This window comes from Triturus cristatus, chromosome 6 (genome assembly GCF_964204655.1).
Source record: "Triturus cristatus chromosome 6, aTriCri1.1, whole genome shotgun sequence".
NCBI lineage: Eukaryota > Metazoa > Chordata > Amphibia > Caudata > Salamandridae > Triturus > Triturus cristatus.
This window is the reverse complement of record NC_140589.1, coordinates 981,917,145-981,931,991: the sequence shown is the minus strand read 5'-3', so window position 1 is coordinate 981,931,991 and position 14,847 is coordinate 981,917,145. Positions and strand designations below refer to the sequence as shown.

Here is a 14,847-nt window from a genome sequence, read left to right as displayed (position 1 = left end):
ATCCCATCCGCCGAAATATAAATTCCATAGGATGTAATGGTTTTTTTATGTCGACGGACAGGATAGCAGTCACTGTTGTGACTGAGTAGCCGCCTGCCGAAATCTAAATCGGGCCCTAATTTTGGTTTAAAATAACTATTGACATCTATTTTCTTACAAGAGCTGCATAAATATCACTGTGACAAGTCAATTTGGGAATTAGTTCAGCTGTAAAACGTGTTTAAAACAGTGGTTTAGATATTTGTCAAACAAGGAGTCATTTGTACAGTGTTGCTTAAACCAGAATTTCTGAAAGTTATTGAATACAAATCAATATTTTCTTTTTAAGGCTTCAACAGAAAGACAACTTGATTTCTTCATTGGAAAAGGACGCTGTAAATCTAAAAGAAATTTTGGAACAGCAAAGGTTACAAAATAAAGTAAGTTGGGCTGTATATTTACCCATGAAAGCGGCTAAAAAGATTTTTACAAAAAAGGAAGTTACAATCATTTGTACTAATTTAAATTAACCACATTACATTTTTATTTTTATTTTAGGCAGCTGAAGAAGCAGAGATTCAGCTGCAAACAAGGTACAAGTCAATTGATATATTGCCAAATTTCACGTTCGCGTATCACATAAAAAACCTCAAGAAAAAGTGCTTACGTTTTCATATCACTATTGCTAGCACAGATTGCCAGTTTTGTAGCACTGCACATAACTCCTGATCCTGGAAGTCAACACAGCAGGACTGATTTCATTGACCCCCTGAAGGACAGACAGCTAAGTCGTCTGCGTCGGTTCTTGTACCTTTAAGTTTTGGCATCTCAAGTTCGCCGCAGAGGGTCATTAAACCCCCGAGCCATGTTTAGATTGTGCTGTTGGAGTACATGATAGAACAGGTGCAGAGACAATCCTCAACTCTCTAACTCTTCATTTCAACTTGCCCTTTCCCTCACTTTGTTCCTGTAAGAACGTAAGACAGTTTTTAAAAAAATTTCTACACTTGAGTAAGGAGCAAAACCTTCTGTCCAGCAGAAGACTGTTAATATTATTCGATGATGCTTTTGGGACACATCTTGCCTGTATTTTAGCTTGCCTCTGCTCTCCGTATCCCATCAAAGTGAAGTGTCTGTGTACCACCTTCATGTCTAGTCTCCTTCAGCCATCAACCAACCTCTTTCTGGTGGCTTTGCCTACATGGAATAACTCCAATACGGGTCCTCAACTGTGTACACCCATAAAAGGAGTCTCAGTGCTTAAACAGTTTCCTGGGAGATTTTCCACTGGATAGCATAATCAATTACATTACCTTTCATCGCCAATTACATTACCTTTCATCTCCAAGTCCCTTCTTCATGACGTATTCCCCCGCGCGGTGCTGCTGTCCTGTGGATCAACCAAGACCCTAAAAGATCTTTGCCGTATGTTCAAAATGTTTTGTTTCACAACTGTGTAGCATGATCGAGGGGGAGATATAGCCAGGGTGTCCATAGCAGTTTTTGGTCTATTTTCTTAATACAAGGCAACCTTTTGCTTGGCAAAATACAGATTTCTTGTTTCCGTGTCCTTGGTAAGCTTGACTTGAGAGGCAGCGTGCTCCAATGGGCTCTTGTTCTGGAAGTTGTCCCTCATTGCAAACTAATGATCATCAAGCCCTTGCAAATAAAATACAACATATCGAAAGCATATCTTAGTTTACCAGAATAATGCTGTCTCCTACTTAGAATTGCTCCACCTTCTTGAATTAAAAATTCACCCCTCCCCACCATTATACAGACCGCAGGGCCCACCTGTGTGCACACAGAGACAGCCCATGAAAGGCTCAGGGATGGATGGGCAAGAAAGAGAGGTCGTTCACACATCATGCCAAATTGTATGGTGGCCACAAAGTATTCTCCCTGCATTGAATACCCCTTCTTTGTGTAGGATCCTTTGGTTATCTAGAGCAGAGAATGGTTACTGCAGAGCCATATCTTTAAGCTAATTGGATACTATATCCTGCCTAGAAATGTACTTGGCAATTAATTTATATTAGGTGCATCTGGACTATAGTTTACTATTTCATACCACACAAGGACAACAGATAATTACATTATGTTTCCTGTATTTTTTGTTTGTTTCCCCCTAACTGCATCCACCTTCAAAATATCATGCTAATTTCTGGCACCAGTCTTCCATTATAAGCTTAATATATATATAAGGAGAGTTGTGGCTGCAGGCATGCCTTTTTGCGATCAACGTGGCTCCCAGAGGTAGACTTGAGACCTTTTTAGGTCGAGCCTAGCGCAGCGCGCACAGGGGCCATCTGTTTGTAATTAGTGTGGCCGCGCTTGTAGTTTCATTCTTCCCAGTCGACTGTGTTTCTCTCTTGCGTGTGTGCTGCCTTCCCCTCTGCTCCATTCCCATGTTGCCCCCCTCCCACCCGCTCCTCAGCAAACTACTTGCAGGCATGTAAACATTTTTTATTATTATAATTACTTTTTTTGTAGGGCCCTGCAGCCACTTGGAATATTAAACTTTTTCTCTCCCTCTTATACGTGGTGGTTAGTAACTTAACTAGGTCAATCCGTTCATATTGTGGTTACAGCATGAGATTAATTTCAAAACAGATGAATGAATCTCTTCTCCTTAACAGATAAGTGATGTGTGCAAACATGCAGAGGGCTTCAGCAAGAGCCGTTTGGTGTGATCCTATTTAAACTAGCATGAAGTAATATCCTGTCAAATTAAAATGCTTCTTGCTTTCACTTTTATATTCGGACCGAGCATATCTTTTTGTTTTAAACTGCTTTGAGGTCCGCGTAGCCGTCTGTCTATTCGTGTCCATGTAGTTGAATATGCCCCAAAGCAGTTTCTTTTAATTCATGTACTTTTCCCCCCTTGCATAAAAGGTGCCAGAGGGCATTACAAGGTTCTCGTCGTCAATCAATTTGAGCAAGTGTCAGGAGTAATTTGAGAATTGTGACTAGAAAGCACTCAAAGTGTTGATCTTGTACAAAGTCAGGATGGCTTCTATATGTCTAAAGAGTTGATGTTTGAGTGTAAGCTGCCATTTTGGGCTTTTATAGCTTGATGTGAAGGTGATCACAAGTATATATCTATACAGCACAAGACACTGCATAGATATGTACAACAATGTTCTGCGTTTAAGCACAACAGGTTTAGAGGTTATTGAACACCTTGATTACATACTGCAGTGAAAACGAGGTGGGTGTCAACTTCGGTAAAGCGCATGTAGTTGGGTTTATCCAAAAGATTAAAACCCTAAAAAGGCAACTGGCATTTAGGAGAATACCAATAGTGAGAAATAACCGCTAGTATCTGGGAGTCTGACTGCAAGATCGAGCTGCCTATCTATAGCTTAACGTATTAAATTGAAAGGATGCATCTTTGATGGCTGCCTTTCAGGCACTCTCACGCAAGAAGTCATCTCCACTCTATTGACCGTGATAAAGGCAAAGCTTATAATGCCTACAATTGCGTTTGGCGCAGAAGCCTTCCCAGATAGGTTCAGCATGATCCTCGGTATTTCTCAATGCAAAGTATACCGTATTGTATTCCACCTTCTTCCACTGCATATGTTTTCAATTTAACTGGGCTGTAAACTCGTGTAGTATGTGACAAGTTGGAATTGAGCAGAGTCGAGATTCATCATCTTTTGTACCCTTCTTGGAGAACTCTGGTGTGCTTCGTGCCCATATTTGACAGTACGTTGCCACATTAGTTACATTTTTCTTCTCTCTTGCATCTTGCTTGCTTTTGAGTGACTGCACAGTGGTTGTTCCCTGGGTCTAGGATTACAGCAGTAGTGCCCTGCTGATCAAAGCCTGGAGGCACAAAATTAGTGAGTTGAGGTTTCCTGAGTGGTTGGTGCTTTGAGTAGAATGTATGTCAAGCATTGGTATAGCCAATAGGTCTTGCCTTTGGGACTTTATAAGTGTTTAGCCATGCAACAGTTGATGTTGTTGCACCAAGGATATTGTGCTGCATAACTAAATACTTATAAGGTCTCAAAAGCGAGACCTATTGGCTATGCCAATGCTTGTGTTTGTTGCAGTAGACAAATGAAATTCCATACCATAGGCAATTAACCCAGTGCATGTAGCTGGATAGAGTAGCTTACACTCCCTCATTAACTTACTTTTAGTTGTTAGTATCTGGTTTCTCCCATTTTCATTCCATAGGTTTGGCACATGGGTCCAGTCCCATTGTAAACGTTTAACAGGTGTAGTTTGCACCCTAACATCTTCTCTCATGCCATATGGTACATACAGCTTTCATACCAGAGTTTATTGATACATCTTATACCCTTTTATCAATCAGCAACACAGAGCTCCTAACTTATGTAGTATGTCTTTTTTTTACCATTCATCAAACCGCATTCTTTTTTCTCTCACCATTTTACTATTCATCAGAGAAGAGCATTCTTTCCATTTGATTGTGCTTGCATGCCGCTTTTACAAAACTTTGGTGAAATACTGAACAAGCCTTGCCTCATTATGAAACCGGCTACAGAGGATGGGAGGATAATTATGAGGCTAAGACTTAGTCAGCAGGCTCCACACTTTAGATGTAAAAACATCCAGATGTCCAGTATATTGTGGGCATCACCATGCACAGATAAAATTTAGCACCTCGATGCAATAAAATGTCTTCCAAATATTGAGAGTTTTTCGGTTAATAAAGGTGTCAATAGTAGACAAGTGTTGTTATGTATTATAAAAACCAAAATATCTTGTCTTTTTGTCTTCCTAAGCATGTACAATTGTTAATCTCCTGTTGTGATTTCTGTTGGGCTAAATGACTTTGATAGAGAGGACTCAAATAGCTCAGGTCCATACGTGAACAGCTGATCCAGTCCAGGTTTTTTTGCTTGCATATTGGGATGTGTAGCCCATATTTCATAATAAAATAACCAGAGCTACATGTACCAAAATGGAAAGCAAAAAAGCAAGACCGGATAAGTGCCTCAAGCATGGACCTTGGACTCCTGAGCAGTCCATTATTGGCAGTTTAAGGAGACCGAAAAGTTTGTTTCCCAAGTGATTCTATTACCTCCAATCTCTAAGCCCAATGAAACATAGACACCTTTCACACAGTTTAAAACTGTCACTTCCTTTGCATGTTACTTTGCCCAGGACTACCCATTTTGTTCTTTTACATTCAAGATTGCTACACACTAGTTCAGTGGAAGATGTAGGAGTGGGCCTTTCATAATGGTCAGAACTGAATATCTATGAATATATTTCATAGCCTCTGACCAAGCTTTGGGCTTTACAGCAAACTGTTTTAAGACCATATATACACACTTTAAACATGTCTGCATTTATGTGTTAATATAGATGCTTTAATTTCATCTCATTCTTGTGTGCAAATTGAACTTTATGGCACTTAAAAAATATAAACATGGTTATTTCCTTTTATCTGTGATTATTGCTGCACTATACTGAAGCTCTTGTCACTGAGACCATTTGATTTCCTTTCCTTTAATGTCCCACTCAACAATTACAGGTTAATGGGATAGAGACTTCTAACTGCAGATTCCATACCTTTGAATTACCTCCAAACTGGATCCATACATATTTCGTGAGCAGTACCCCTGCTGGTTGGTTAGTGGTACTGTTCAGCTCCATGTGACATCCTGAGCGTGGTTCGCTCTGAAAGTGACATTTGTGATGCTCGTATAGGCACCACCTAGGTGTGCTGAAGTACATTCTTTTCTTTCCGCTCCAGCCAGCACTGAACCGGGAAGAGCTACCTCATAGCTACTTTTTGACTAAGGACCTGATTTAAATCTTTGAATACAATGGGAAACCCAATCTACCCTTGAGGGCTTGGGTAAATCAAATGAGCGGGTAAAAGGCGCCTTCAAGGGATTTATTTGGAATACTCTGTTCTATTGCTTTTGATATATATTTTTAACTGCAAGAATTATTGATAAACTCGCCAGAGAGATATTAAAATGTATTTGTTATCTAAGAAATATTTTTGTTTCTTGTGAGGACATAAGAACCAATGAACCAATCACAAAACAATAAATAATCAAAACACGGTTATATATAGAAAAGGTTTGATCTTTAGAAATGTATCAAGGGTACTACAGTTATACAAACAATGTAACAAGAGGAAAATAAATACAATTGTATAATCCTTCAGTGTCACTATTGTAAACACTTCTTCTCATTTTACATAATTTTCCAGAAGAGAGTGAGTGTCGACGTTTCGGTCTCTGTGCATTTGTCCATGAGACCATCTTCAGGACTATCATAAATTTAACAGTTGACCCCTGAATGGTGTTTCCAAAGATTCAAGATTTATAGAATACAATTGATACGTATATGTCAAATCGATCTTCTTTCTGTAGCTTTTGTTTAAGGTGAATAATCATCAAAAGATACAGGTAAGTGAACTCTGGTGCTTTTTGGACGGTGTAATTAAATTTCCAGTCCCCAGCAACTTCTCAATTGAAGAAGTTTATTCTGTTAAGTTTTGTAGCGCAGCAAAAATTCGGCAGTCTGTTGAATATTTATTGTTTTGTGATTGGTTCATTGGTTCTTATGTCCTCACAAGGAACAAAAACATTTCTTAGATAAAATAAATTTGAATAATATCTCTCTAGCGAGTTTATCAATAATTCCTGATTTAAATCTTGGCAGACAGGGTGCTACATCACAATGGCGTTGGATATCCCGTCTGCCAAATATATCCTATGGGATTTATACTTTGGCAGACCGACTATCCTTCCCTGTTGTGACGGAGTAACCCATCTGCGGAAATCTAAATCCGTCTCTAAGCTTTTTTCAGCATTTTGGTAAAGTTATGTTTTTTTTAGCTCTTAACTCCTGGTGTGACAGGAATGTCATCAAAGAAGGTCGGCTTCAAGCCCTGCAGCACTTGTCACCAACAGATGTCAGTGAGGGACCTGCACCTTTGTTGCCTGTTGTGCTTAAACGAGACCTTGACCCAAAGGCCTGCCCTGCGCAAGATTTCCAACCTCGCCATGGATGTGGTACCTGTCGGCCCCGTGGGTCAGGTGGCCAGTGGTCGGGTCAGTCCACCCCTCCCAACAGCCGACGTCCCCAAATCCTCCTAGTCTGCCTGTTCACCATATGGGGACCCAGTGGGCAGTAGGATTCACCATCACCTGACCCAGTGGCAGTCCATAACATTAGACAGGTGGGTTTTGCAGACTATTCGAAGGGGCTACTCCCTCCCCTTAGAGACTACTGCTCCCTCCATGCCACCTACTTAAGAGAGGTTGATGGAGGACCACTTATCACTTTTCAGCCAGGAAGGGTTGGCTCTTTTGGCCAAAGGAGTCATAGAGAGAGTGCAGCCGAAGTGGGTTGTGGTTATTATTCCTGCTACTTTTTGCTGCCCAAGAAGGATGGAGGCCTTGCTCCTATCCTCATCCTGCGCTCTCAACTTTTTTCTCAAGAAGAAGTTCAAAATGCTCACTCTTGCTCAAGTCCAATTTGCCCTGAACCCGAAAGACTGAATGGTAGTGTTGGACTTGTAGAATGCATATTTCCATATTCCTATCCTGCCTACCCACAGGCCCTATCTGCAGTTCATGTTGGGCCTCGACCACTGTCAGTTTGTTGTGCTCCCCTTTGGCCTCACCAGCGCCACTCTGGTGTTCACCAAGATAATGGAGGTGGTTGCAGCTCGTCTGCAGAGATCAGGGGTACCAGTCTTCCTCAATCTTGATTGCTGGCTGTTGGAGGTGGGCTTGCCCACTGCTGTCGTCTCCGACCTCCAGACTATGGCGGACCTCCTGCATTCACTGCTCACTATCAACGTGCCAAACTCACACCTGACTCCCTCTCGGATGCTTTCTTCCATCGGAGCTGTTCTGGACATGGTACAGTTTCTGATCTACCCTCCGGAACGGCGAGTTCAGGATTTTCAGGCTATGATACCTATGTTTAAACCTCTATCCTGGATTTCGGTGAGACTGACTCTGAGACTGCTGGGCCTCCTGCATCCTGCTGTTGACTAAAGCCCATTGGCATATACTGGGCTCTGCTGTGGGACCTGAAGTTGCAGTGGATGCAGCATCAGGGAAATCTCTCCGACATGGTCCAGATCTCTGAGGGAACTGCGAAAGCACTGTAGTGGTGGTTAACAAACCACAATTGGGTCACTGGCAGACCCCTCTCCCTTCCTCAACAAGATCTCACAGTAGTGACAGATGCGTCACTCCTGGGATGGGACTGGCATCTGGGAGAGGTGGAGATCAGAGGACTCTGCTCTCCGGCGGAGTCCGGACTCCACATCAACCTGTTGGAGCTTCGAGTGATCCTACTGGCATTGAAAGCCTTTCTACCAACTATCCAGGGAAGGGTGGTGAAAGTGTTCAAGGACAACACCACCGCCATGTTGTACTGAAACAAACAGGGCACTGTGAGGTCATGGACCCTTTGCCAAAAAGCCCTGCTTCTCTTGACATAGCTAAAACAGCAAGGCAATATCTGGTGGGTTCTCTGAATGTCAGAGCAGACTAACTCAGCCAAAGATTCCTTGCGAATCACTAAAGGCATCTCCATCTGGAGGAGGTGCAAGGTCTCTTTCAGCAGTCGGGAGAGCCATAGCTAGATCTGTTCCCTACCTTTGAGAACACGCCATGTCAGCAGTTCTGTGTGCGGAAGTTTCCAAGGCAACTCTTGCTCAGAGATGCTTTTCATCTCAAGTGGAGCTCAGACCTCCTGTAAGCCTTTCTGCTCATACCATTCCTGTCCAGAGTTCTCAATACGATCCAGAACGGCCGGGCCCAAGTGTGGCTCTGGATTGGGCACAGAGAGTCTGGTATCCCGAGTTGTTGAGCATGGCCATCGGTCCTCCGATTAGGCTGCCCCATCGGGAGCATCTTCTGTCACAGCAGCAGGAGAGGGTTCTCCACCCGAATCTGTCAACGCTCCACCTTCTTGCGTGGACATTGAGCTACAACAGTTGACCGCTTTCGACCTTCCTTCGGAAGTCTGTAATGTTATCTTGGGAGCCAGGAGTCCTTCCACCAAGATGGTTTACGCCTGCCCTTGGGCAAAATTTGTGGTATGGTGTACAGAAAGACAAATTGATCCCCTTTCTGCCTCCCTTTCTCAGTTTCTCCTGTTAATCCTTTCCTTACCCAACAGGGCTCTGCTCTGGGCACTGTTAAGAGTTATATTTATGTAGTCTCTGCTCTTTTTTGTTTGCCTGACTTACCTCCCCTGCTCCAAACCTCTATTGTACATAGGTTTTTGAAAGATTTGCAACATATGTTTCCTCCCTCTTATTTCATTATGCCTCCGTGTGACCTAAATCAGTTCCTGATGTGCATTCCGTTTGAGCCCTTGCATAACTCCTCTCAGGCTCCTTATCATCAAGACTGCCTTCTGGTGGCAATAACATCTGCCCAGAGGGTCAGTGAGCTTCAGGCCATGTCAACCAAGCCTCCCTATCTTAACATCTACCCAGACAAACTGGTTCTTTGTACGAGAGCTTACTTTCTTCTGAAAGTGGTCATTCTATTTCACTTAGGCCTAACCTTCACTTTGCCTAGGTTTTATGCTCTGCCTCATCCCTCCAAGGTAGAGGAGCGACTTCGCCATCTAGACCCCAAAAGAGCATTGACGTTCTACCTTGACCGCACATGAGGGCACCGGGCAGGTGACCAACTCTTTGTGGGTCAGAGCAAAGAAAGAATAGTCTGTACAGAAGAGGACCATTTCATGATGGATCATTCTGTGTATCAACATTGGCTACGCATTGGCTAAGAAGCATCCACTGAGGGTTGCGTGCTTATTCCACCAGAGCTAAAGCTGTCACAACTGTGTTAACTCATGGAGTTCTGGTCCATCTTCCAGGCAGCAACGTGGGCTTTCCTGCCCATGTTTACCAATCTCTACCGTCTGCACAGTTGGGTCCGTAGGGATGGGCACTTTGTCTGTTCGGTCTTGCAGAACTTCCTTGTGTGAAATTGGTCCACAGACTCACCTTTGGGGAGGTATTGCTTGGGTTTCTAGTCAGTAAGGATTCTGCGGGTAGAAGTCTCTCCTTCAGTAAAGCCTTATCTGGTAGAGACTCTATCTAGCTTCAGATTTCTTACTGACTCACTCATCCTCTCCACTCTGCCATCGGATTTCTAGGGACAGGGCTTTCCCCTTTCAGGGCCCTAATTTTCCACAGTGGTGGTCAGTATACTTTGTGGCTCTGCGCTTCTGGCTTGCAAAGTCACAAAAAGTAACTTACCTCAGCGTGCCTAGGTGGTGCCTACATAGGCACCACAAATGTGAATTCCGGCACAGATGATGCCAATGACGCCACATGAAGCTGAACGCCACCTACCAGTGCACAGGGGTACAGCTCACAAAAATGTCCAGATCTAGTCTGACATCTGGGGATCATCCTAAGGTGAGGAATCTACGGCTAGATAGTCTGTACCAGATATGGCTTTACAGAAGTTAAGTAACTTGTTTTTTAATTGTATTGTGAAATAATTATCCTGAAGGGACCTTATTCGGAAACAACCTTTTAATTGATTTTCCTCAAATACACCAGAGCCCAGAAGTTTTTATCGTCTCAGACTGAATTCAGACCATATCGTGAGTGATGGTGTTTTCTTCTATTGACCACTAGTGGTTGATAAAAGATTTAGCTTGTCAAAGATTTTATTCGGGAAACAACAAAGAAATTTGCACAACTAAAACACAGCACATTTTGAAGTTAATAAAAATGTATTCCGTTTCTTTCAGGCTTCAAGAGAAAGAAGGCTTGATTTCCTCATTGCAGAAGGATGCTCTCAAATTCAAAGAAACGGTGGAACAGCATAGCCTAACAAATAATGTAAGAAAGTTAAATTGGTGATGGTAGAGATTGCCAGTGCCCGTTTTAATTTCAGCTGTAATGTGTTCACGTATTGGGGATGGGTAATGTGATTTTCTATTTCATACATGTAAAATCGATTGCAACTAACTTTGTACACTAAATTAGAAAGAAAAGAGTGGTGAAAATACTGTGTTATGGTCTCGGGGATGGGGTGTTAGAATTTGTCATATAGTCCTTCCCACTCTCAGACAAGTCTACCGTTCAGGTGAGTGCCTTTTCCTCTTGCTTAAGAAGGTCATGAGCTGGACGAAAGGACTTTAGCATTTCAATCATTGCCATTCAAGCAGATGTTACATTTGAGTCGAATTTTCAGTTTCAATTTTCAGTTCATTAACCATTTCTTGAGTTCAATTTGTTCATCAAATTGTTTGTTGTAATTCATGGCCAGGTTTCTTCAGATAACACACTGAATACAAAGCACGTTCTTTAAGTGCTGTCCCATTTTCTTGTCTTCCCAGATTTCTGTATATGATGTTACTGCTTTGTACTCTCCTCCTTCATTTATGAGAATATGCCCCTATTCAATTATTGAATGCATCCATGTCTAAGATGCGTTTCTTACTTAAACGTGTCTAGAGATACACAGCACCGGCCACAGCAACACTGGTGAAAACAAAAGACTTTTAATGAGTTAAGTGTTACTCTCTACTCGTGAAGACAACTATCCTGAAATGTGTCTAGAGATGCACAGCACTGGCTGCACCAACAATGGTGAAAATGAAAGACTTTTACTAAAGTAAGTGTTGTCATGCACTGCAGTTAGCATAATGCGTCTGAGCCAACTGAGTGCTGGGATGTGAGACAGTGCGCTCCCTTCCCCCTTTGTTACATTAGCTACTCAAATGTAGTGCATTCAGTAGAACTGCTCTAAAAACAACTGCTCAATGGCAAAGCATTCTGGGAATGTTTTGTCAAGATAACAAGCTTTTGCTGTTTGATAGTGAAGGTAGTGTGTAGAGTTACCCTGTCTTCATAGCCCTTGACGAATTTCTGGCAACAGCTAAAAGCACCTTAGAAAGATGAGATGGTTCATTCTTTTGAAGTATCTCTTTCTCAACAATCAATCTAAATTAACTAGATGATGTTTGGTCGACTTCTGCATACCTAATGGTCTATAAGGAAACTGATGTGATACTTATGGGCTAAATGGTCGAACTGGCTTTCTGAAAAACGAGAAACACTTTCGCTTAGCTCAGTGGGTGCTATTCCATTTATGTCACCCAGATAAAATAGACACAATTTCCATCTGTTCCCATAATCTTGTCGATGTCCAGCCTGTGGAAACTCAGACACTCTGTAAGCCAGACTACATTGCTCTTCATGCTTGGTGCCTGCGCCCTCTAAAATGACAGACCTCTACTTTTATCTCCAAGTGAAGACAGTTTGCCAGTATTTACTTGTGAAGTAGAAGATAACTAGCCTAATGATCTATTCAGCTATAGGGATGGGCTGCTGATTGAATTGAAGCCTCTAAAATCTATAACTCAATTCTATTCACTGCCTCTTCTCCAGTAAAACAACGAAAGGAAGACTGTCCATGTGTCGAAACGTTTGATTGGACACAGTGCAAGCATCTTGGTTGCCTCTCTTGTTTCTTTGATAGTTCACAGTTTCACTTAGCGGGGACATTGCACACAGTTTCCCATACATAAGCTGTTTTGCATTATTCATGTCTTGCGCATTTGAGGTGAATGAGAGACCCCTTCAGACACAGTCAAGTTGAATCAGAAAGTAAAACCAGTGAAACCACTGATTTATAAACATGGCCCAGTGTGATGATGTCAACCGGAGCCAGTGCTGATGCGCTATAAAATAGAACTCTAGGATGGCAACTATCAACTCTGTTGAAGATTGATCACAGTAGACATTGCCACTTGTTGGCCACAATGCATCATATTGAACCCATATTGTTTGTGTCTCAAGCATCTGTGGCCCGTGCAGGTAAGAGCGGTGGGGTCGGGTGAGGGGGATTTCAACAGACTATAACGAGGGAAAATTATTTATTTATTGAATTTTCCCTTGTCATCATCTGCTTACATACCCCTACACCTGGCCCCACATCTCTTACCTGCTCTGGCCGCGGCTGGTCTTATATTTCTGCTTTGAAGGAACTCTGATGAGATGTATATGAATCACTTTAATCCAAAAGGTCCAGTGCCTGGTGTGTAGCAGCCGTGATATGACTATAGAAGCCTGCAGTTAGCCACCCTTGTAGGAAAAAACAAGAGTCCCATGTAACATCAGTAACTTTCTCATAAAAAAACTTGACTTCCAAGTAATGTTCCATCTTGTCTGCTCTGGCTACTATCTCAGTAAGCCTCTAAACCCATCTCAGCCAAACAAGAATTTTACAAATCAGTCCTGTGCTTTATGGCAGTTTTAAACACCAGTGGCTAACCCATTAGTTGTGGCTTTCTATTTTAAATTGGTCAGGTGTTGATCATGAAGTTATGTTGTGCAGCTGTAAGATATAGTAGGGAATTATCAATCGTGTACTTAATCAATTGATGTCCATTTTGCATCCATGCCAACATAGCTATATTAAATGTAAATCCTGTATGAGAGCAAAGGCGAGTCTAGAGACTAAGCCAAGGTTCTGGCGTGGCACCATGCTGAAAACTGAAAACGTTAAACGAATATGGAAGTCTGGCTGCATCAATGTCTTACCATGTCTCTATATATTAAAGAGCTGACCTGGAGGTGACTTAGGGTTCAAGGTGATGTTGTAGTAGAAAGGGGAATACACTGACTGAGGGCCTCTGTGAAATGGTTTCCTCCTATTCCTCCCCACCCCCTCACAAAGTTACCAATACTGGTGATGAGGAATTTGAATGAGGGATTCTATAAATAATTAGGGATACAACTCCTGCTTCTTCTGGAAATTCCTCATTTCATATGTAGTTTCCCATGAATATTTCACTTGTAGACCAGGGGAATATTTTCAGGTCCATTGAGTTCATACAAACCTCTGCATCCCAGTGAAGCTGGCAACATCTATTTCCGTCCCCATCCGGATTACCTAGAAACTTGTAATGACCTGCTCGAAGGAATAAAAAAAATGCATTTAATACCCATATATCTGTAAGTCTTGGTGTTTACAAAATGTTATCATGTTGTTGAAACAAAGTCTTATCTACAGACCGAGTTTAGTTAATGGTCCTGCATAAGGAAAGGTAATGGTCAGATTAACGGATTCATTAGTTGCTATATGCTTTAAATATCTCTATTTCTATATCGCCACATAAATCATATGGTACTAGTGTGATAGGAAAACATGCCTGGAGTGTAAGGGTGTCCTTTAGATGCTGGTGCACAATTTTTTGCACAGATCAGTATATTGCACAAAATGCTGCAGAGTTTTTTTAAATTTGATAATGGTTCTAGATAAGTACCTTAGTGTGTGATGTTGTACAAGGCAATGGTATGATCAGGAAATGTCGCTACTCAAACTACCATATCAAACAGTTTCGTAATAATTACGCCTTGACTGACCCACTGACTCTGACAGTGTGTTATCTCAGTAGGGGAGCATAGTTGCATATTTTTTTCGCCCTATTAGTGTTTTTGTTTTCATATTTTTAAATCCATTTTATTCACCATGACATTAAAATTTATGTGCATTGCTGGCAGAAGATTCAAGAAATTCAGTACCTCAATTAATTTACTGTATAGTTAGCGTGGAACTGTTCGGTTTATCTTGCGTGCATTCCTCTTGCTATTGTTAAATAACTATACAGTGCTGTATCTACTGCAAGCCATCAAGTTTCTCAGTGTCTGTTGGAGTGATCTCTGTTGAGCTTGTAGTTTCAGGTTTAACCCTCGCAAGTTAATTTGGGCTTTACTCTTTCCCAAATCAATTAAAATGATTTGAATAATTTTAACATTTTTGATCAGCACCGATCAAATTATGCAGTGCCCAAGCCACCTGTAAAACAACTGCTACTGAAAGTAGTGCTGCTAAACATTTGGGAATTAATGCTTAAAGGAACTTAAAT

General features: G+C 41.8%; 1 protein-coding gene across 6 annotated transcripts in view; it reads left to right on the top strand.

The window, feature by feature from the left end:
- The window catches only part of RRBP1 (ribosome binding protein 1), a 250,849-nt gene that overhangs the window by 144,716 nt on the left and 91,286 nt on the right, over positions 1 to 14,847 (top strand). For all 6 annotated transcript variants that reach the window (XM_085611756.1, XM_085611754.1, XM_085611752.1 and 3 more), the window contains exons 15-17: positions 329 to 419; positions 538 to 572; positions 10,720 to 10,810. In XM_085611756.1, coding sequence (XP_085467882.1) covers positions 329 to 419; positions 538 to 572; positions 10,720 to 10,810 — 217 coding nt within the window. The remainder of the gene's footprint in view (positions 1 to 328; positions 420 to 537; positions 573 to 10,719; positions 10,811 to 14,847) is intronic.